At 48.3% G+C, this 23661-nt stretch overlaps 1 protein-coding gene and 1 long non-coding RNA gene across 8 annotated transcripts in view; one reads left to right on the top strand and one right to left on the bottom strand.

Annotated features, from left to right (window-relative positions):
- Window positions 1-23661, top strand: part of KATNIP (katanin interacting protein) — a 200858-nt gene that overhangs the window by 99895 nt on the left and 77302 nt on the right. For all 7 annotated transcript variants that reach the window (XM_067706309.1, XM_067706308.1, XM_067706311.1 and 4 more), the window contains 5 exons: window positions 3490-3621; window positions 18303-18475; window positions 19478-19537; window positions 21012-21130; window positions 22723-22825. In XM_067706309.1, coding sequence (XP_067562410.1) covers window positions 3490-3621; window positions 18303-18475; window positions 19478-19537; window positions 21012-21130; window positions 22723-22825 — 587 coding nt within the window. The remainder of the gene's footprint in view (window positions 1-3489; window positions 3622-18302; window positions 18476-19477; window positions 19538-21011; window positions 21131-22722; window positions 22826-23661) is intronic.
- LOC137207002 (uncharacterized) overlaps window positions 7385-23661 on the bottom strand; it is a 28674-nt gene continuing 12397 nt past the window's right edge. The window contains exons 3-4 of the long non-coding RNA XR_010934905.1: window positions 15004-15039; window positions 7385-13109 (exon numbers count right to left, since the gene is read on the bottom strand). This is a non-coding gene — a long non-coding RNA (uncharacterized lncRNA). The remainder of the gene's footprint in view (window positions 13110-15003; window positions 15040-23661) is intronic.

The raw sequence follows: 23661 nt of genomic DNA, 5'->3' as shown, positions 1-23661 counted from the left end.
CCCACAGAAGAGGGAAGAAGGAAGGCCTGGGCTGAGCCCCGATGGCTTCCTGCCCCCACTCTCTCCCATCCCATTTGTCCTCCTTGTGAGCAAGGGGCAGTGGATGAGCGGCACAGAGAAAGGCAGAAGTTATTTTTCTATTAACTGGAAAGGGGAGGGCTGGGTCATGGGTTAGGAATTCAGGGAGGAGGAGAGAATGGTACCCTGATGGTCTTGAAAGTTGTGAAGATTATAAAACAGGACACTGGTTGGGCGATGGGGGTCAGAGAAGGATGCTAGTAGCTGGAATGGTCAGAAAAGCCTTCTCAGAGGAGGTGATGTTTAAGCTGGGACAGGAATGAGGAAGAGAAAGCAGTCATGGAAACAGCAATCCAGGTCCAGGGATCAGAAAGCACAAAAGGCTTGGAGAGGGAAGGAGCTTGGTGTACCCAAGTACAGAGAAAGGGCCAGTATGGCTGCAGCCGAGTGAGTCGGGGCCAGGGGTGGGGGGAGGGTGGTACAAAATGAGTGAACCCAGGCCACTTTCCATGAAGACCTGATGATTTAGGATTGCACCAAGAGTCTGGGTCCTTTGGTGCCCTGAGAAATATCCTTGTATAGACTTGATGGCCAAGGCAGACCTCCACCAGCGTTGCGGGAGGGCAGTCTTAAGGAGAGGAGGGAGCCAGGAGACAGGGAATGAAGTGGTTAAGGGCAGGGCTCTGAGCCAGGCAGGCCTGGTCAAATCCTGATTCCCTCACTTCCTAGCTCTGTGTTGTTGGACAAACGACTTGAACCTCAGAGCCTTACTCTGCAATAGTATGTATTAGTTTTCTGCTGCTGCTATAACAACTTAGCCCAAACTTGTTGGCTTAAAACAATACCAACTTTTTATCTTATAGTTCTGTGGGTCAGAAGTTTGACATGAGTCTCACTGAGCTAAAATCACAGTGTCAGCAAGGCTATGTTCCTTCTGGAAGCTCTAGGGGAAAATGTGTTTCCTTGCCTTTTCCAGCTCCTAGAGGCTGTCACATACCTTGGCTCCTGGCCGCCTTCCAAGCTGGCAACGTTGCATCTCTCTGCGCTTTTCTTCTACAGTGACGTCTCCCTTTGATCTTCCTCTTCTGCAGCACTTTTCCACCTGTGTGCTGCTCACGCACATGTGTTTTATTGTGGCAAAATATACATAACATAGAATTTACCGTCTTCACCCTTTTTGAGAGCACAATTCGGTGTCACGAATTACACTCACATTGTTGTGTAACCATCACCACTATCTATCACCAGAAGTTTTTCATCATCCCAAACTGAAACTCTGTCCCTCTTCCACTTTTAAGAACCCTTGTGATTACATTGGGTCCAGCGGAATAATCCAAAATAACGTCCCTAGTTTAAGATCAGCTGATGAGCACAGTCAGTTCCCCTTTGCCTTGTAGCCTAACACAGTCACAGCTTCTGGAAATTAGGATGTGGCCATTTTTGAGGTCCATTATTCTACCTACCCTCCGCCCACTAGGATGGCTCAGGAAACACATGAGACAGTGTGCGCCAAGGACCCGTCCCGGTGCCTGGGCACTCAGGAGGCTGAACTGAATACATGCTGGCTGTCGTTCTTACCATCATCAGCATATTTTCAGCACTTAGACAGCCAATCTCCGTTTGGGCATTGGCCCCTCTCCATTCTTTGTCTTGTCCCATTGGACATGGTGGCTTCTCGCTCACACACAGGTCTGCCCTTGGGCCCTGGATATCAGGCCAACCAGGGAGCAGCCACCTGAGAAAGTGTAGAGAAACACGTGTCCTTTGCAAAGTCAAGGGGGGATAGCAGAGAGGTTAGTGCAAGTCGGACAGACCCCACACTCATCCCCAACATCTACCCTGACCTCCCAAGTGTCCCATAGCGCCCTTGATTCTGGGGCTTCCCTCCTTTGGGCCACCACAGGCCCCAGGATTTCCTTTGAATTTGAGCAGACACTTCCCAGGTTTTCTGCCTTCCCAGGCTGGAGGTTCCCAAGTCCAGGGACCTAACTCTTCTCCCTGCTTTTTCTCTTTATTCCATTTAGCCGCCTGCCCCGCTGCCCCCTGAGCTGCTTTCCTGCCTGGAGCCACTTTACCCTGACTTGTGCCATTTGCAAACCTTCTTCACAATTTTTTTTTTTTTTTTGCCAAATTCACAGACCACTCATACTATTTTTTAGCTGTTATTTAAACCAGTCACCTTTCTTCTTTCCTTCTTTCCTTTTCTCTCCACCCCCTCACCCCTTCCTTCCTCACTCCTTTCTTTTCTTCCGTAATTCTAGGATTGTTCCACACAATAATATACATGAAATCAAGGTTTGATACACTGGTTGCTTATTTTTTTCCCATACACATTAAGATAGATAATTGCTTTCTTTTTTTAAATTTTATTTATTTTTGGCAGCGTTGGGTCTTCATTGCGGCGCGCTGGCTTTCTCTAGTTGCGGCGAGCGGGAGCTACTCTTCGTTGCAGTGCACGGGCTTCTCACTGTGGTGGCTTCTCTTGTTGCAAAGCACGGGCTCTAGGCACACAGCCTTCACTAGTTGTGGCACATGTGCTCAGTAGTTGTGGCTTGCGGGCTCTAGAGCGCAGGCTCAGTACTTGTGGCGCACGGGCTTAGTTGTTCCGCGGCATGTGGGATCTTCCCGGACCAGGGATCAAACCCATGTGCCCTGCTTTGGCAGGTGGATTCTTATCCACTGAGCCATCAGGGAAGTCCCAGTCATCACCTGTTTCACCAGTGGTCCAGGCACCCCACTTTGGGAAACACTGACTATAAAATCATGGCCCGTGGGCCCTTCACTGTCTGGCTCCTCTCGCCAGCCCAGACCCTAGCCACTCACCTGCCACACACATGTCAGCTCTCAAGCCTTCACACACACTGTTCCCTGTGTCTGAATGCCCCCCTGTTCTGTGCCCTGGAGACACCCTGGTCATCTGTAAGTGTTCTCTTCAGTGTCGGCTGCATACCTGCCAGTCCCGTCCTCCAGGCTGCATGCTCCCCTGTGACCCTGGTACTGGATCCCTTCTTCTGTGCCAGCCCTGCTCTCTTATCCATTCAACCATCCTTTTCCTTGGCAAGAATGTGCCTCGAGGGCAGCAAACATGTCCTACTATACTTTTCCTGCTCTTGCATATCCTTGGTTACATCATTATTTTATGTATCTTGCCGCCAATTAAACCCAGTACCCCATTGTTTATAAGACTTGTCCCTATTCAGAAATGTTAAAACTTGAAAACCTGTGTGTGTCCTAGAAGAATTCACTTATTTACCAAAATGTGGTACTTGGCACATAACGGCTCTCAGCAAACTTGTTTTGTTGTCTGCAGCAAATCCGAAACTAGCATGGTGCCTGGCACAGAGCAGGGATTCCATCAATATTTGTTGAATGAATAAGTGAACGCACAAATAAACAAATGCACAAATAAACAGAATTTCCCAACTCTGCCTGCACTCAGTGTTTGACATATAAACTATTGTTTTTTTACAGGTAATAAAAAGGAAAGGAATTTGTCTGCTAAGCGGAAGGACAACGCTGAGGTCTTCATTCCCAGCAAACCCGAGCCAAACCTGAGCCCCCAGCCCCTGACCGTGTTCCCAGACCAGGAGAGGGCAAGCTCAAGTAAGAGTTCTGTGTGCACCCCCGAGCAGTTGGGACTGGGCTTTGGGTCAGTGGGGTGCCGTGGTGGACCTCCTCCCCGAGGCCTGAGCTGACCTTTAGCAAATGTATTATTGGTCAACGTCTCCAGAGAAACAGAACCAATAGGATGTGTGTGTATACATATGCATATATATATACATATATATATAGAGAGAGAGAGAGAGAAAGAGAGAGAGGTGGAGAAATTTATTTTTTTTAATTGAAGTATAGTTGATTTACAATGTTGTGTTAATTTCTGCTGCACAGCAAAATGACTCAGTTATACACATATATACATTCTTTTATATATTCTTTTCCATTATGGTTTACCCCAGGATATTGAATATAGTTCCCTGTGCTATACAGTAGGACCTTGTTGTCCATCCATTCTGTATGTAACGGTTTTCATCTGCTAAGCCCATACTCCCAGTCCTTCCCTCCCCCAGAGAGCAATTTGTTGTAAGGAATTGGCTCATGCAATAAAGGAGGCTGCCAAGTCCAATCTATACGATGGGTCAGCAGGCTGGAGACCCAGGAAAAGTCAGTGTTCCAGTGCGAAGGCCATCAGGCAGGAAGGGCCAGTGTTGCAGATGAAATCTGGAGGCAGTCTGCTGGAGGAGTCTCTCTTGTTCGTGGGAGGATCAGCGTTTTTGTTTTATTCAGGCCTTCCACCGATTGGATGAGGCCCACCCACACTATGGAGGGCAGTCTGTTTTCTTCTGTCAATTAAAATGTTAATCTCACCCCCAAACACCCTCTCAGAAACATCCAGAATAATGTTTGACCAAATAGCTGGGCTCCCCATGGCCTAGTCAAGTGGACACCTAAAATTAACTGTCACAGTTACTTTCTGGGTCTAAAACCAAGATGTGGTTATAATTGAAAATTTGTTTTATTTTTGTTTTTACTTTTAAATGAATTTGCTTACTTTATATGCGTAACAATACATGCAGATGATACTACATTCTAAAGGTACAAAGAAGTTTATGGTGAAAGGTCTGTGTGCCGCCCTTCTAATGAAATGAGGGGGTCCATTGATTGAGTACTTACCATGAGCCAGCCACCATTGTAAGCTTTTATTTATTACAATTTACTATGTGTTTACTTATCATTTACTTATATACATTATATAGTTTACTTTTATATATATAAATTCTATATGAAATTTACTCACCTATATGCAGTAAGCCCCCTACATACGAACCTTCAAGTTGCAAACTTTCAAAGATGTGAACATGCATTCCATCAACGTCAGGCTTCAGTGAAATTGCAGCTCGCCCTCCGTCTCTTATTGCTGACGATCCTTCAGCTCTACCATCTCCCACCTCCTCTCCCTCCTCCAGTCAGTAACTGTTCTTGCCTGTTCACTCGATGCCATCCCCCGTATGCCAGCTGTTGTACTGCACTACTGTACTTTTCAAGGTACTGTACTGTAAGATTTTAAATGTTTGGTTGTTGTTTTTGTTTGTTTGTTTGTTTTTTTGGCCACACCGTGCACGGCGTGTGGGATCTTAATTCCCCAACCAGCGATCGAACCCACAACCCCTGCATTGGGAGCACAGAGTCTTAACCACTGGACTGCCAGGGAAGTCCCCTAAAAATGTTTTCTTTATTTTTTGTGTTTGTGTTTTATGTATTATTTGTGTGAAAAGTATTATAAACCTATTACGGTACAGCACTATATAGCTGACTGTGTTAGTTGGGTATCTAGGCAAATTCTGTTGGACTTATGAATAAATTGGACTTACGAACCCACTCTCGGAACAGAACTCATTCGTATGTAGGGCACTTACTGTATAAGTAAATTATATATGTAATTTATATGTGTAGGTAAATGATAATCCTTATCACCAGGCTTTGAGGTGGGTTCTCCGACTGTGTCCATTTCTCAGATGAGGAACTGAGGCACAGAGCAGGTGATTCACACAGCTGGAAATCAGCAGATGTAGGCCTCAAACCCTAGTGGAGTGACTCCACTGCTGTGTCCTTAACCAGCAGACTGCACACACTGGAGGCTGCAGATGAAACATCTCAGTCTGAGGCTGTGGATCCAAACTAGTGGCTGGAGTGACTCTGTGAGGGCAACTTGCTTCTGATTGCTGTGATCCAAAGAAGCTCAGAGAGCTCAAGGCATCCTGGTGTCCTCAGAATTTGCAGCTGTGGGGTGCCTAGGGCACCCAGGCACAGCCCCAGGCAGCCAGCCTTGTTAGACAAGTGACCTCTGTGGCCAAGACATTCCATCCACGTTTACTGAGGAGCCGGAGGGACCGTTTCCTGCAGGGACGGGCCAAGGGACTTGGTGGCAGGAAGCAACCCCTACTCAGACAGTCACGGTCCCCAGATCTGGACCAGTGCACTCCGTGCATGAGGCCTGAGGCTTGAAGCTCTTTTCCCAGCAGCTCAGGGCAGATGGAAGGAGGCGGAGGAAGTGATAACAATCCTTCCACTTGCTGAGCGTTTGTTCCCTGCTATGTAAATATTGTCTTGTTTGGATTCCCCGGAACCAGACTCTGAGATGAGGTCTCCAGAACAAGTAATCGAGTTGGGAGGTGGTCCCTGGAAGGGGACAGGAAAGGGGAGGAGCCCAAACTGGCTTCATCACCAAGCAAGTTCACTGGGCAAGTGGAGCTCCACCTGGCTGGGGAGCTCAGGGGACGGTGCTGAGCAGAAGCCTGCTGCCACCCCGGGGTGGACGAGGGACCCTCCCTTCGGTCCTGGGTTGTGGGCTGCGCCTGGTGGTGTGGACCCTCCAGTGCCCTGGCTCGGGAGGCTCTGGGTGCCGGTGGAGCCCTGAGGCAGAGCTGCAGGTGGAGGTCTGGCTAACGTGGCACCCAAGCATTCCCTGATTAACCCTTATCAAGCCGCAAACTAATGGGGGGAAAAGACCGTACTAACACAAGGCAAAGCATTTTTAGATAGCAAGTGATAAAAAGAGTGGATTGAAGGAAAAGCATCTACATCAACCCATGTAAATGAACTTTCAAAGGTGGTGTGATCTTTGGGCACAGCCAGACCCCAGTAATTAAAGTATGTCAGCAGTCTGCCTCTCCCCACCTCTTGCCACAGCTTCTCCTTTATGCCCTACATTCTCAGAAAGGCTCTTAGGGTGGTGAGACAGCCCACCAGCAGCTCTGCGCTGACAGCCCACCAGCCCAGAAACCCTGGCAGAAAATAGGCCCGGCAGACTCTGCAGCCTGACCACCTGGTACAAATCCTTCCCGTCCACCTACCAGCTCTGTGACCTTGGGCAGGTTACTTAACCTCTCTGGGCCTCACTCTCCCATCTGCCAAACAGGGATAAGAGTAAGACTCTCCTCTGAGGGTCAGTATAAGGATTAAAGGACTGGATGGATAGATTGCTTAGAGGAGCACGTGGCTCAGAGCAAGTGCTTGCTCAGGGTCAGCTGGTGGAGAGTGTGGAGGGCAAGCCCTGAGCCATTGTTTCTTCTACACCTGGACTGGCTCCACTGACCACTGCTCGAGTTGACAGGACTCCAGTCTGTACTGCTGGTGTTCACTCTATGTGAAAAATTTAAAAATGGCTTTTTAGAAAATTCCTCCAAGACGAGTTGTTAAGGGCTTCCCTGGTGGTGCAGTGGTTGAGAGTCTGCCTGCTGATGCAGGGGACGCGGGTTTGTGCCCTGGTCCGGGAAGATCCCACATGCCGTGGAGCAGCTGGGCCCATGAGCCATGGCCCCTGAGCCTGCGTGTCCAGAGCCTGTGCTCCGCAATGGGAGAGGCCACAACAGTGAGAGGCCCACGTACTGCAAAAAAAAAAAGACAAGTTGTTAAAAGAAATGAAACCAAGGGTAGAGTGCCACTGTGCAGGAAACTTCCAGAGCCCCTGGTAGAGTGGGAGCAGCACAGTGGCAGTCAAGCACCCTTCCCAGCCGTCCTACTGGGCTCACTGGGATCTCCCTCCTTCATGTGCTGGCCATGATCACTAAATATTTACGTTTCTGGGTAATAAAATGAAGAACCAGCACTTACAAAGCACTGAACCAGCGCCCAGGCTGTGTTTTGTACCACACGTGTTAATCTTGCATTTAATCACCCAAACAACCCCGTGCAGTAGGTACTGCTATTATCAACACTATTATACAGAGGAAACCAAGGCACAGAGAGGTTGAGGAATCTGTCCAAGGTCACACAGCCAGTAAGTGTAAAGCCAGTGTTTAAAACCTGGCTGCAGAGTATCTGTTCTAAATCACTCCACTGCATGGCCCCTCATGTGTCAACTAAACTGCTATTTGCTTGCGACATACCCACATCAGTCTAGTTCTAAGCAATGACGTGCCTAAAATCCACAGGTTGGAGTCACTTGTTCTGTTTTTTCTAATGTTCATTAATATAAATATATAGTTAACATTTTTAAAGTTAAACCATGTATCAGCTAAAATCATTTCAAATACTGTATTCATTTCCCAGGGCTGCTGTAACAAAGTACCACAATCTGATTGGCTTAAACAATAGAAAGTTATTGCGTCACATTTCTGGAGGCTGTGAAGTCCAAGATCAAGGTGTCAGCAGGGCCATGTTCCTTCTGAAGGCACTAGGGGTGAATCTGCACCAGGCTTCTCTCCTAGCTTCTGGTATTTCCTTGCCTTGTGGCAACATAACTCCAACCTTCACCTGGTGCTTTCCTGCATACAATGGGTCCAAGTTTCCCCTTTTTATAAGGGTACCAGTCATATTGGATTGAGACCCACCCTAATGACCTCATCTTAACTCGATCATCAGCAAAGACCCTATTTCCAAATAAGGTCACATTCACAGGTACTAGGAGGTTAAGACTTCAACAAGTCAACTGTAACACACACCTTCATGTACAGTTTTTTGAGCAGTCGAGCTTCTTTAATTATTTATAATCTGCCTTTCTCCAAGAAGTTCTGACATGTTCTAACAAATTTTGTAGTGCAAGAAGACTTTAACAAATATGTAAGGAAATGAAGGTAAAGGGAAAACAAGAGTAGGAACAATAAGTTGACGCCAAGGGGTGAACAGATGAATGCCTCAGGGTGTCACACTCATGACTTTGAGTTTCCTGACCACCATGGCAAGGAAGCAATGCATTCACATAAACAGCACATGTCACTGGGTCCATCTGGTAAAAATCAGATTACCAGCTGTCCCTGGCACTTGGTTCTCAGTTTGTCCCATTGACTCCCTCAAAGAGGACACTGTTTGAGGTGGCGGCATCCTCATTTTGAACAGGTTTGGAGGTCAGCCTTTATCTGTTAAGTACACATGGCTCCTACATAGGCCAAATTTGAAAAAAAGGAAAGTTGAAAACCATGGCATTGTTACCACCCTCATACTGAAATGGGATGACATTGGAGCCACATGTCCCACGGGGATGAGGTTCTAAAGGTCAAAAAAAAGTGCAGGTGGTTAAAGCTACCCTTGAAAATCCCTCATACTGATGATCAAGTGCAGCGTATGTGGCTCCTTCTAGAAAACCCCATACAGCCATGTCACCTCTCCTGAAGCCCAAGAGAGTCATTGCTCCTCCAGGGTGGGGACAATCACAGCTTCTTGCTCAAGCCCCAGATGAAGCAGTTGGCCTTGTTTAGGGTCTGGTTGTAGGGAAAATGTGACTCTAAGCACTGGCATTATGCTGAGGTCACTGAGATATTCCTTCCTCCAGAGGCACAGGACCCTGAGACTTGCTGAAAGGACAGAAGACTCAAACCAGCTGTCACGTGTCCAGGCAAAATCTGGACTGCTTAGATGCTTTACTTTCTGTTTGTGGGGGGGACATCTTCCTGGGGGGCATACAAAATCAGCCTTTTTATATCTTCCTGGTGAACTGAACCTTTTATCACCATGTGTTGTCTCTTTTTCACTCTAATAATGCTTTTGTCTTAAAGTTGACCAGCTTTCTTCTGGTTAGTGTTTATGTAGCGTATCCTTTTTCATCCTTTCGTTTCAAACATTCTGCATCCTTACATTGGGGTTTGTCTCTTGTAAACCCCATGTAATTGGTTTTTATTTTTATCCTCTAACAATCGATGTGTTTTAATGGGCACATTTAGTCCATTTACGTTTAATGTAATTGCAGATATATTTAAGTTTAAATCTGCCATTTTATTGTTTGCTTTTTATTTGTTCTGCCTGTTTTATGTTCCTTTTTCTCTCCTTTCTTGCCCTATTCTGAACTGATTACTTTACATTATCCCTCTTTTTTCTTCTCTATTAGCTTGTTAGTTATACATTCTTTTACTATTCTTTAGTCATTACCAGAGATCGCAGCATGTATTCTTGACTTATTAGAGTCTACTTTAAATTAGCAAGTTTACTGCTTCTCATTCAGTGGAGACCTTACAACTGTGTAACTCCATTTACTCCCATCCAAAATTAAATGCTATTATTGTCATGCATTTTAATTCTCTCTAGATATTAAACCTCACCAGACATCATTATTATTATTAAAATAGTCAATAGTAATTTAGATTTGCCTACATTGTTAACCTTTCTGTGCCCTTCACGCCTGGCTCTTTCTAGGTCACCCTGACTCTCGGACTGTAGCCCTGAGTCTGTCACCAGCTCTCTTCAGTTTCTCAGCCTTGCAACAGCTCTTAGAATCAGCAGCACCTTGAGGGGAAACACTTCCCAGGTGCTGGGGTCACCTCTCTAGGTTTCTGTTCTCCTGCCTGTAACCCTTCACAGCCCTGTTCACTCTCCATGCCTTCAAACAGATTTCTTTTTATAAACAGATTTTTATACTACTATTTGGTCCAGGTTTTCTAGTTGTGCTCCAGGGACAGGTTGGTCTGGATTAGATAGCCTGCCATTACCATAAGTGTAACCTATTGCCTGCTCTCTTAAAAGAGTTATTTCTCTCCTTGCTCCTTTATCTTTGGCCAAGGTCATAAAATTGAATTTATGTCAATTAAATGTACATATGGTACAACTCCACGAGAGCTTAATTCCTCTCTATCACTATAACTGTCCCTTGTTCTAATGAAAGGGCCTCATGCCCTGGGTTACTTTAGTCTCTATCAATAAGCCTTCCAGGAAACTTCCAGAGACCTGTTGTCTTGTTGAAGGTGAAAGAAGATCAGTCTTTACTGCAGAAAGTTTACTGTCCAAGTCGTCAGAGTGCTCTAGGGAAGTTATATATCGGAACCACTTTACCCGGACAAGCTGCCAACCACAGAAATAAAGTAACAGCCCTCAGCGTGAGTGAATTAGGAGACCCTAACAGCCCTGCAGTTAGCGCAGTTAGCATTTCTGTCAAGAAAACCTGCAGCAGGAAGACCATTCTGCCAAAGTCCAGAGTCTCATAGCATATGTCAGTGTTCATTATTAATAGCAAGTGTCAGAAATGCAAACTGGCTGAAGCAACAAAGGAAAATGTATCGCTCAGAGACCTGAAAAGTCCAGGACTATAGATCTGCCCTCAGGTATGGTGGGATCCAGGTACTCAGATGATGCTATCACCAGGAACTGTTTCTTCATCACTTAGCTCTACTTTTTGAGTCCAGTGGGTCTCAAACTTGAACATGCATCAGAATTATTGGCCAAGCAAATTAAAACCAGATTGTTGGACCCTGCCCAATTTTTAATTCAGTGCATCTAGGGTGGAGCCTAAGTGTTTTAATTCCTAACAAGTTCCTAGGTGATACTGATGTTACTGCTCCAGGGACCACACTTTGAGAACCACATCCGTAGTCTCAGGCGTGGTCTGGAGATGGTCCCTGGTGGCTCCAGGCTCGCATTTACTGACTTAGCAACCCCCGGGGAAAGGGACTGCTCCTCTCCAAATAGTTCCAGCAGAGTCCAAGAACCGGCTCTACCCTGAACCGATCTCCAGTCTCTGTAGTCAGGGAGAGAGGCACCTGTTCTCTCAAGGGCCCAGAAAGGGCCAGGAGTGGGGGCAGATCCAGATCTGTCCAAAGCATGTAGACTGAGAAGATGGAGAAGAGGTGGTTCCCTGAAGGGAAACATGGATGCCGTGAAGGTCGCTGCTGCTGGGAGGATGAAAGCAACTGCTGCTCATTTCTTACAAAAATTAACCACACAGGACACTTTGCTACAAATTCTTCAGGGGCCGGGTGCAGAGCAAAGGACTGTAATATGCGAGGAAAGAGTAAAGTCATTTAGTCAGGGATGGGGAGATGGGGGCTGACTGCCTTCCTTGAAAAATCATTAAAAATCACGTGCATTCCTGGGCTCACGAAGAGACAGCAGCAGAAGAATGAGTATTAAGGGTTACAGACAGCATCTGCCTGTGGAGAGGCCCCCAAATAAGCTTCAGAGATGAGAAGAGCACAGGCCTGGACAAGCCAGGTGTATCAACTATCTCTTGCCGCCTAACAATCCCCTCCACACTGTAGTGGCTGCAAGCAACAATGCTTTTATTATTGCTGCAGGGGGGCTGGCCGGTTCCATAGTGGGTGCCTGGCTGGCTGGTCTCGCACGGCCACCCTCACAGCGTCTGGCAGTCCCGCTGGCCCAAGGACCTCAGCTGGGACGCCTCGTCTCTGCTCCACGTGGTCTCATTACCCAGCGCCTGGTGGTCTCCAGGCAGCCCGAGAGGACACACCCCAGCATGTAAGTCCTTTCTTAAGTTAGGCTCCGCTTGGTCGTGACTGCTAAGGACCTGTTGGCCAAAGGAAGTCACCAGGCCATGCCCAGCTAGAGAAACAGATTCCACCCACCTTTTGATGGGAGATGCTGCAGCGTCACAGGGCGATATGGCACATTGCAGGTGGGATGCAGGTGGGAGGCATTTGTGGCCATTTGTCGCGGTCTCCTACGCTGTGGGAAGCGTGTAGCCTGCCGAGGCTGAGCCAACTTAAAATGCACAGAGGCTCTGGAATACTCAGACGTAAGCTATTGTCCCAGCGGGCAGCCCCCTTCCCCCTCCTGGGTGGATTTTAGAGGGAGTATGTGCCGCTCAGGACAAAACAGGGCTAAGCCAGATGTTTCCCTGGACCTTTCACGGCACAAATCGTGCACAGTTTCCGGGCTTACAGGCACGTGACCATCACTGATGCCACGCCTGCAGCAGGAGCTGCCCCCCAGCTCACGATTGCCACGTCAGATCATAGGACTTTTCAAGAGATGCCAGGAATCCCGATTTTCAGGTGGATTTCCTATTCTTTTTTTTTTTTTTAACTTAGCATCTGTTTCCAATTTTTAAAAAAAGTCACACAACGCAATCTGCAGGCTGGCTTCAGCCTTTGGGCTGCCGGCCTACGAACTCTACGTTAGACCCTTGTGATTCTCAGATGTAATGTTTGCCTTTTCAGTGGATTCCCAGGTGATATCAAAGGTCCCTTGCATGTGGGAAGGGGTCATTTTGCTGAGACTCTGACTTTGAGCTTGTCGAGTCATAGCTGGCGAGTGGGAAGAAGCCACCTGGCTGGTGAGCTGACCGGACAGCCCCCATGTCCTCACGTCTTCTTTGTGACATGTGCTGCATTCATGGTAAATCTCCTGAATTGATACACTCTTTTGTTTCCCTGCAAGAGAGATGAAAGCCAAGTTCTAGTGAAGCAAAGAGAAAGTGAAGTTAACAGTAGAGGAGTGGTTTTCAACCAGAAAAGAGCAGCTTGGGATAAATTAAAATGTGCCATTTGGCTTTTGCTGGTGGCAACGATTTATTGTGTGAATAAATCCACCGTTCTCCAGATCTGTGATGAGAATAAATCCACCCTCACGTGGTGCTCAGGCCAGTGCGGAAACGGCTCACCCAAGCGAGCAAGGAGAACTTCCAATGGAATCAAAAGGCGGTGACCTCGTGTGCAATGAGGAAACGCACAGTCTACACAGCTGGGCAGCGGGGATGTGATTCAGGAGGACACGGGCACTGTGGACACGCGTTTCTGGGAAGCCATGGGTGGGGAGAGCTCTGGTGGTGGAGCTGTGGCCTTGACCTTCACTCAGAGAAAGCCTGATTTAATTTTTAAAAGCATCTTCTTAGCCTAATATGACTCAAAGGGCACAGGCAGGACCCAACGATCGTGTTGTTGGAGGAGCATTCCCTCCCAGATGAAAGGCGCTCAGGGCAGAAGGTTTGTGCAGACAAAGCTGAACCCCGCTGCAAGAAAATGCCTTCCTGATTATCCTTTTCCAAGAAGAGGTGATCGTAGGGTTGTAGTGGCCAAGAACAGATAGTTATGTTGGGCGCGATGCTCCACCATAGCCCCAGGCCACTGAGGCACAAGCAGACGGGGCTCTTGCCCACATAGTGGCAATAAACAGGCAAGGGTTACCACGCAGGGGCTCTCCTTCGACTGACTTTATAAGTGCTCTAGGCAGGAAATGCAGCAGGAGCTTACGAATCTCAGGTTCTGCTTATCCTGATGTTGCCCGAGCCTCGCACTGATGCTGGGGTTCGCACCCCCAGTGTCAGAGTGCTGGCGCGTTTGTTTAGCTGTTCACAAGATCCTTGGCCCTTATTTATAGGATCTTTTGTAGGATCTGAAGGGGACTTAAATTTCTCAGCTCTGCTTTACTGCAGATGGAGGAGGAAATGATATGTTTTAATGATATTCACAAATACTGAGATTGACAAGGTTCGGAATTGAAATCGTTTTCCATCCATTCATTTGACAACGATCCTAATGCCGGAGCCAGGGCGTAGCAGCAAACAAGGTGGGCGTGGCCTCCTGGAGTAGCAGGAGGCCTCTGGGGCTTACGTGGCCTCAGGGTCCCATGAGACCTGTCCACCCCCCGCTGCCCCCCAGGCTTCCCTTCGCTCCCCGAGGCCAGCCCCCCTGCCATTCCTCCCTGTGCCAAGCTCCACCCACCACAGGGCCTTGACACCTGCTGCTCCCTTGGCCTGGAACAGCCTCCCCATATGGGTATTCACCGCCTTCAGGTCTCTGCTCAGATGTCACCCTCCCTGACCGAGTGTCTGAAATAGTGTCCTTCCCCCTCCTGTCATCTCTAGCTTTTATCCCACTTGATTTTTTCCCCAGCACTCATCACCTGCTGCTGGCGTGTCCTGTGTGCCTGACCCGTGTCTGTCTGTGCCCCGTGACTGTGAGGTCTGTGGGGACAGGGACATGCCTTTCCCACCCACGTCTGTACCCCGGCACCCAGAGCAGCATCTTATCCCACAGTGTAGTGACAGTTGAGAGCCTGTGTCATTAATGCCTGTGCCTTGCGGGGAACCCAGTTCTGCTTCAGCTCCCCCTGGGATGAGGGTGTGTTGGTGCTTCAGGATTCCTCAGTTCCAGCTCCAGACAGACTCAAGGCCACTTCTTTTCTTTCACTCTCTTTTCCTGTCCTCCCAGCTGCGTCAGGGACCTGCGTGAGGAAGATCCCAGTGGCCTCACCACACCCCTTGGACCCACAGTGTTTCCATAGCAATGAGAATCCCCACCTCCATCAGCTCCTCCCAGCTCTCACCTTCTCATCCCTCGAGTTGCAGAGCAGGTCGAGTAGCTGATAAGAAAGGAAAACAGAGTTAAAGCAGCCTTGACTGGGGAGAACAGAACCCCCAGGTCACATTGCCAGCAGTGCCTTACTCTACGTCCCCAGGAGCAGTACTGGAGCCACAGCAAGAGTCCATCAAAGTCAGAGGACGACCCACTGCCATTACCACCCAGGCCAGCCAGCCATCCGAAGGCATGCAGGGCTTCCTTTGACTTTCCTGGAGGAGCAGCTGGGACTTGCCGTGGCCTGTATTAGACCAGCCCTTGGGTTCTGTTGGCTTTCACTTTCCTAAAAACTGCAATACTTTATGAACAAATAAATTCAGGGGGATTTCACATAAACATCAGATTCTAACTTTTCTTGGAGAAAAACCTGGCAACACTAGAAGCACAGCTCTGTCTGGCAGGCATTGGCTGGAGCTGGGCAGTGGCTCAGCTGCCTCCCATCTCCCCTACACCCACCCCGAGTTCAGTCTCACTCACTCAGAGTGCCTGCCCGGTCCCTGGGCATTCACATCCAAAGCCCCTCTCCTGGATGCCTGGAAGAAATTGGTGTCCCCTCATTTTAGCTTAGCTTTTCCGTCAACCCAGTACCTGGCTATGCTCCCTCTCCTGCCAAAGCCATTCTTGGTGTTGCTACTTGAAGCCTCATTCAGATGCAAATTATAACATAGCAGGAGGATAAAGGGCTCCAACTAAATCTCTAATAATCAGCGGTGCCTGTTTACTGAGATCATGAGGATGGAAGGTTGCTGGGGTTTTTTTGTTTGTTTGTTTGTTTTCAATTTTTATTTATTTATTTATTTATTGGCTGCGTTGTGTCTGCATTGCTGCGCTCGGGCTTCTCTCTAGTTGTGGCGAGCGGGGGCTGCTCTTCGTTGTGGTGTGCGGGCTTCTCATTGCGGTGGCTTCTCTTGTTGCGGAGCATGGGCTGTAGGCGCGTGGGCTCAGTAGTTGTGGCACATGGGCTCAGTAGTTGTGGCTCATGGGCACTAGAGCGCAGGCTCGGTAGTTGTGGCGCACAGGCTTAGTTGCTCCGTGGCATGTGGGATCTTCCCAGACCAGGGCTCGAACTCGTGTCCCCTGCATTGGCAGGCAGACGCTGAACCACTGTGCTACCAGGTAAGCCCAGGTTGCTGGTTTTTAACAAGCCTTTGTACCAGGCTATCTATATCTATATCTATATCTCCCCAGAGAAGTCATAGCTATCAATTCCCAGTCAGTTAGTTATAGGCCAGCATTAATGTCAGTCTTTGATACTATTGTTAAATGATGCAACCAAGTTGCCTAGGTTGAATTCACATCTCCAGCCCAGACCACCCTCCCAAACTCCACACTCGTGTGTGTGTACAGGCCAACTCGACAGCTCCACCCTGATGCCAATATCACATCTCTGGGCTCCAAGCTGCCCCTGCTCTTCGCTTCCAAACCTGCTCCTCTGACAGCCCTCCGCAGCTCAACTGAAAGCAACCCCATCATCTGTTTCCTCAGGCCAGAACCTTGGCATCATTCTTGACTCTCTTTCTGCACCAGCCACATCTACTCTGTCAGGAAATCCTGTTGGCTCTGTCGGCAACATACACGCAGAAACTGACCACACTCTGTGTCCCCCCTCCACTGGGCAGCTGCAGGAGCCCTAACTGGCCTCTCTGCTTTCCCCCTCACCTCCCTTCATTCTGTTCTCCACTCAGCACCTAAGTCAAATCAGGTCCCCTGCTTTCAAGCCTTCAGTGGCTCCCCATTTCTCTCAGAGTAATGGCCTTACAGTGTCCTCCAAGGCCCTGCCTTGGCCCTCCCCACCCCTTCTCAGGCCTCTCACTTCACACTGGTTCCTGGAACACACTTCCCCAGCGCTCCGTGAGGCCAGCCCTGCCACCCTGCTCACCCCATCTCTGTTACCCTGCTCTGCTCTTCTTGTTTTTCCGAATCATTTTCTGACATGGAACACCCTAGAGCATTTTTTGTTTCTCCGCCTATCGCCTCTCTCTACAAGGGCAAGGGTCTTGATCTCTATGGTCACTGCAGTGTCCCCAGTGCTAAGAACAGAGCCTGGCAGAGTGGCACTCAATATTTGCTGAGGGGTTGAAATTCAGTAGGTTAAAGCCTCTTTAAACATCCCAATGGAAACATTTTGAGCAGTTCTATTTTTAAATGGAGATTTTTTTTTTTAACAGAGAAAGAATCCAAACATAAGTAATTGAGAGGATGTTATCATAACCCCCCATGTTCATTACCCGACCTTGGCAATGGTCAATTGATGGCCAATTTCATCTGCACCCACACCCACACGCCAGGTGATTATGAAGCACATTCAGGTCACCATATTTATCTATAGATATTTTAGAATGCCTTTCTTTTTACAGATGCGTAGTATTCCATTGGGTAAACGTACCATAATGTATTTTTTTCCAACCAGTCTTGCTGGGTACTTTTTCATACATTGCAAATATTTTTGCATATTATAAAATCAGTGTTCCACTCATTAGAACTTCCAGAACTGACTACAGCTTTGCAATACTTTTTTTCTTCAGTTGAGGAGTAATTTCTTTGTAACTCTTACTACCCATCCTTATGAAACATAGCAATGTTTGAAATATGAAACAAAGCAAAAATATTCCCAAATACCCATCCTTCTTCACAATGTCAGGTATTAGTCCTTACAGGCACTTTGTTAGAGGGCTAACTTTTTAACTTTTTATTTCAATTTTAGATGTAAAGGCAAGTTGCAAGGATAGTACAAATGACACTCCCGTTCCCCCAGGTTCACCAGTTGTTAACATTTTGCCGCAGTTACTTTATATTTGCTCTGCGTGTGTGTATTTTTAAATCATTTGAGATTAAATTGTAGACAGCATCCCACTTTACCCTGAACACTGCAGTATGTATCTCCTAAGAACGAGGGCATTCATTCTGCGTTGCCACAGTGCACTTACGTATGAAATTCAGGATAGTTAGCATTAATACAGTACTGTTATCCAAGTCACGGACTCCACTCGGATTTCTCCACTTGCTACAATAATGTTCCTTACAGGGATATTCGCCGACCCAGGATCCAGCCTCGGGATCGCCATTGCATTCAGCTGCCATGTCTGCCCCGTCTTCTTTCATCTAGAGCAGCTCTCCAGGCTGTCTTTGTCTTTTTTGACCTTGACATTTTTGGAGAGTATGGGCCAGTTGTTTTTATAGAACGTTCCTCAATTTGAGTCTAATCGATTTGGGAGCTGCCCTCCAAGAATGCAATCTAAAGGCTCACCCCCTGTCTTCTGCCCCCAGGACCTGAAAGCCACCGAGAGAGACCCCTATCAGCAACGCGAAAACTCGTGTGCAAGGCTGAGGACCGAGAGGAGGACGCCTCAGCCGTGCTCAGAGCCATCCAGGTGGAGAACGAAGCCCTGCAGAGGGCGATCCTCAGCAGAAAGGCTGAGCCCCCCGCCAGCCCACCACAGGTGCGTTCCCAGGCAGAGGGAAAGGATGGAGAAGGACTTGGGCTACTCAGGGACCAGGCAGTGTCTGAGCGGTGCTTGCCAAGAGCACATGGTGAGGAGAGAGAGCGGTGGAGGCATCCCTGACCTTAGACCAATCAGCGCATCCACTGTCTGATGCACAGCTGCTTACTGACCTGTCGAAGTCCCCATTTCCTCCACCTCCTTTCCATCTTTTGTTTCCTAGGCCTAAGTTGGATGCTAATATGCCTCCAATTCTTGCTGATTTCCTTACAAACCCTGAATACCTTCAACTAGAGTTGAGCATTGGTGTGTCAGAGACAGGATGGCACAAACAACCAGCTCTGGCTTCTCTGGAAAGACCCCCTTCCCCAGAGCATGAGCCCTTCCAGCCTCCACAGTCCTCACCACTCCTTAACGTCCTGCTCCTGGCCTGCTTCACCTTCTCAGGAAACCCCTCTGGCCCTACAGGTGTTTGAGTTGGTGCCCGCAGCCTTCGGCTTTGAAGGCAAACAGGAGGATGGATGGTGGGGTGGAGCGGGGGTCTCTGGGGAGCTGGAGGCCTTGGACATCCCTCAATGTCTACATCCTTTCTCAGAAGCATGTTCCCTGACTCACCTGTTGAAATCTTTCACCTTAGCTTGATGTTCACAGTAGCCCTGCAACAGGCAGGGCTGGTTTCATCACACTGTTTTATAGAGATGGCTGATAGCACCCAGGGAATCCGGGTGGCTTTCTCATGGCATGTCTGTGGACGTGGCTGAGGTCTGCCTGCCTGAAAGCCTAGGGCCCCGTCCACGCTGCTAGTTGCTCCCCAGGCCCTGTTGGCGGGCTGCTCTTTGGGGTGATCGCCAAGCAGCATCTGTTGTCTGTTTTCCTGGTGCTTGGCCCTTTGCCCCTGACATTTGTGTCTATGACCTCAAGACAGTCTGTACCTCTGTCAGTGAAGGATGTGAAGTGGATGGCTTTATTCTGACCTCAGATCATGTGATTCCATCCTTCCAGGGCACAGAGAGACCACCAGCAGAGTCACGGACCGGTCTGCTGAAGGAGGAGACCCCTGAGGTCAGTGAAGGCCAGAGAGGGACAGCAGAGCCCCATTCCCACAGCAACCAACAGTCTCCAGAGGGCCTTCCCCACACGGTCCCAGCAGGACCTCACTGTGCTCCCTGAGCACGCCAGCATTCTGCCCATCTCCCAGATGGGGAGACCTGTGCTGGAGCACGTTGCCCAAGGTTACGAGTGGAAGCCAGACCTCACCCAGGCCTGCTGATTCCAGTCCCTTGTTACGTTTCCATTTCCTGACAAGATAACACAGAAAAGGATCTCAGTATCCTAAATAAATAAATGTATATCTACACCTATCTAGGTCAGTTAGGCCAGTCTCAGCAAAGATGGCCCCAGGAAATATGGTCGTGAATTAATAAAACACCTGGGAACGTCTTTGTTAGATTGTGCACGAGTCTATGCTGTGTCCTCCGAATACAGAGGTGACCGAGTCAGACCAGAGTAGCCCCTGGCCTCAGGGAGCTTTCAGACAAGATTCGGGTATATACAAGTAAAGCCGTATATAGCCAAGGTGACTTCAGAGAGAGGTGGCAATACAAGGTGCTAATGGGTGAGAGAGTGACAGGGTATAGGATGGTGGCTACCTCCCACGGGGGATCCAAGGAGGCCCCTTGGAAGGTGTCCCGTTTAGGCTGAACCCTGCCTAGTAGGAAGGAGCCAGCCAACAAAGGAACAGCGTTCCAAGTGGAAGGAACAGGGGAAAAGCTTCCAAGTGGGAACGAGCCTGGCCTGTTCCAGGAGTGGGAGAGTCGTGGAGGAGAAGAGGACAGGGGAAGATAAGGGGTGGACAGTAGGGAATTGGAGAGAACGCTCATGAAACAGAGTGCCGGGCAGGGCAGCACCCCAGAGCAACATAGTGGGTTTCTTTTGCCATCGCTCCTACTTTTTCTATTACTTCCCAGTCATCTTAAACCATTGCCAGCCAATATTTCTGACAGGTTTGCCACTTTGCCCACCCTGCGGTCCAGGATTTCTGGATGACCTGACCCCTGATTCACAGAGCTTCCAATGACTACAATTATTTGCAGATAAAGATCAGAGCACATTTCTAGTTTAAATGATAAATGGAAAAGAAGGGGAAAAGGCTTGGAGGATTAAAAATGAAAGGGTCTAATGTTACTGGCATTCTCCATGGAGTCCCATTACTTTGTAGCAAACAGAACAGAGATTCACTGGAGGAGGGGAAAGGTTTTGATGAGAGAAATTTTTCAATGGCTCATTGAAGCAGACCGTTTCCTGGGACCTCCCAGATCATAAGAAACTGAGATCCCACCTTTTTTGCAAAGATGTGAGGGGATTCTAGATCTAATCAGCCCCAGGTAGTCGCTTTCACCCTCATTCCTGTTCCCAGTTTCCCGCAGCAAGACTGATGGCCTGCGAAGTGTGTCCCTTTGACCGTGGCTCTGCTGTGTCTTGGGCCAGAAGGGTCGCCTCGGACATCTGTTTAATAAGCGTTTCCATCCTCCCTCAGCCGCCCTCCATCACCGCGGCAACGAGCACAGCGACCAGCTCGCAGGAGCAGTCCAGGGCAGCAGGGGGAGCCAGAGCCGTCAGTGAAGCCATCGACGGGATCGGCCTTCTGGGGAGCAGGTACTTATAGAGGCAGCTTCAAAACAAAAACGGCAACCCGTAGCCATCCAGCCACGAGCATCTTATTAACTGAGGTTTTTCTTTGCATTTCGATTCCAGACCATTTAAAACCGCTCCCTTAGACTGCATCCCCCCTCACCCTCCCTCCAACCCAAAAGCCTGAAATTGACTTGATTTCTTTCAGACACATGTCTCTTGGCTTGTTCAGTTCCGTTCAGCCCATGTAAAACTTCAGTCTCCTCAAAGGTTTCCACGGAAGCAGCCCACGCGGCAGACAGTGACCCAAGGCAGTGTCCTCTGAACCTTCTTTTCTCTATTCAGAGTTTGTTCAAATGCAGCATTCTCTTCCGTTCACACATAGCATCAGTGATTGGCACTGTCAAGTTTTATTATCAAAATAAAGGCTTTCCTGTAGTCATCAGGCAACACTGATCTTCAGAAAGACGCACCATGCCGAGCCAATAGCTTCAAGCACACATTTGAGCCCCACCATGCTTCCCGGGCCGCTGTGCAGAGCTGGGCGCGTGGTAGTCTGTGCAGCGCCCATGCCTGGCTGAGCGGTGAGAGCAGCTGAAATCCAGCCTGCACAGTGGTCGCTAAGCTGAGGCTCTGGCCTGAGGCTGCATCAGCCCCGAAAGGCATGGGGGCTTTTTCTCTGCACAAAGGAGGAATTTCCTGGCCAATCTATGTACTCTCCAGATCTGTGTCCATCCAGAGGGTGTTTGCCTTTGATAATTTGTAGAAAAACTCTGAATAGGCTAAAGGCAGTGCTAGCCACTCCTCCAGGAGTCTGCAGACCCCAGATTGGAAACCATGCTGTGGACCACTGTGGCCATGAATAAGAACTTGAAGTTTCCTCCGCGAGTGAAAGGGCTGGGCCATGAGGATATGTTACATCAGATACAGATACAGGATATGTTACAAGCAGCACACACATCACCAAATGCTTCTTTCTTCATCATCAAGATCCTTTGTGCTTCAGGGTCTTGGGAGTTCTCAGCCTTAAACAGCATAAGTAGGGTGTGTTTGCAGACAGCTCTCTGCTAGGTTTGGAATGCTGTGTCCTCAGAAACTAGAGATGCAAGGCAGGTCACTAGATCAGGAGCTGGCAAACTTTTTCAGTAAAGGGCCAGATAGCAAATACTTCAGGCTTTTCACTTTTTGTTTGTTTGTTTGTTTTAACAACGCTTTAACAATGTAAAAACCATTCTTAGCTTGCAGGCCACACATAAACAGGCTGCGGGCTGCATTTGACCGGCAGGCTGTATGTACTGTGTAGACACCCGCTCTAGAATCTTACAGCCTAGCAGTCAGCTTAAGGAGGTCATCTGGCCATCTGGCCCCAAGCAATTTCTCTTACTTGGCCCTTCTTTCATCGCTAATTGTACAATTATTTATAAAGGGAGAAAACCAGCTGGTGTGCGCCTTTGATCTGTCTGCGGGGGGGTGGGGGGTGTGTGTGTGAGTATTTTCATCTCAAATTGTTACTTCTCTCTGAAATAGAAAACTAAGCCTGGTACCCTTGATGCAAACTTTCCCTATTGTGTATCGTTACTATCAATACCTGTTTGCTAAAACAAAATCATTTTCAGACACCAGCAGAAGGTTCTGAAAGTCCTCCAGGCCATCGAAAGTGACTCCACCCAACTCAGCCAGGTTGTTTCACCCACTGAGGAGCAAGTTCTGGACCCAGAGGTGAGAACCTTGACTTATGAGGGTTTCTGAAGGCATTCATGTCTTGCCTGAAGGCTGAGGGAGGAAGGGCCCCTCAGTACAATCATTTCTGTTCGGTGGGAGCTGCTCTGACAGTGGTAAACTTAGCATCTTTCTGCCCCAGTCTCCATCCCCCCTCCTCCCCAGCACATAGACATCCATGTAATGGAGCGTGAAGTTTCAGAAGACAGAAGCCTGTCCACACAAGAGGAAATATAAATAGCCTGTAAGCCCATACAGAAATATCCAGCATCACTTGTAATCAAGAAATACAAATTAGAGCAACCTCAACATCCCATTTGACGTTAACAAATCTCAGTTAACAAATGCTTTTTGATGATAACCTCTAGCACCGGCAAGGTTACAGTAAAACTGGCAGTCTTACCCTGCTGGCAGCAATAGAAATGGGTGGAGAGCTTTTGAAAAGCCGAAAGGCTCTTAGGAAGAGCCTTAGAAATACTTATGTCTTCCAGCCTGACAATCCCACTTCCTTACCCTGAAGAAATCACTCAACAGAAATAAAAAGCTATAGGCACAAAAATGTCTATTGCACAATTATTGGAAGTAGGGAAAGGTGAGAGAAAAAAACACTGAAATAACATAAATGTCTCACAGTAGTAGAGTTAATCAGGAAAGTATGATACGTCAGCACAATGCAGTCGTGTAAAAGGATGGAAATTTTCATTATGGAGGTTATGCATATAGAAAATGTTAAGGATATAAAGTTAGCTGCAAAAAGTGATGTTCATCTTCATCGAGTCCGATATGACTGTAGCGACCGGGCAAGGATATGGCTGTGAGCGGGTCGATGGAGCTGA

Source organism: Pseudorca crassidens, chromosome 15, assembly GCF_039906515.1.
Source record: "Pseudorca crassidens isolate mPseCra1 chromosome 15, mPseCra1.hap1, whole genome shotgun sequence".
Lineage (NCBI taxonomy): Eukaryota > Metazoa > Chordata > Mammalia > Artiodactyla > Delphinidae > Pseudorca > Pseudorca crassidens.
This window is presented reverse-complemented; position numbering and strand designations above follow the sequence as displayed.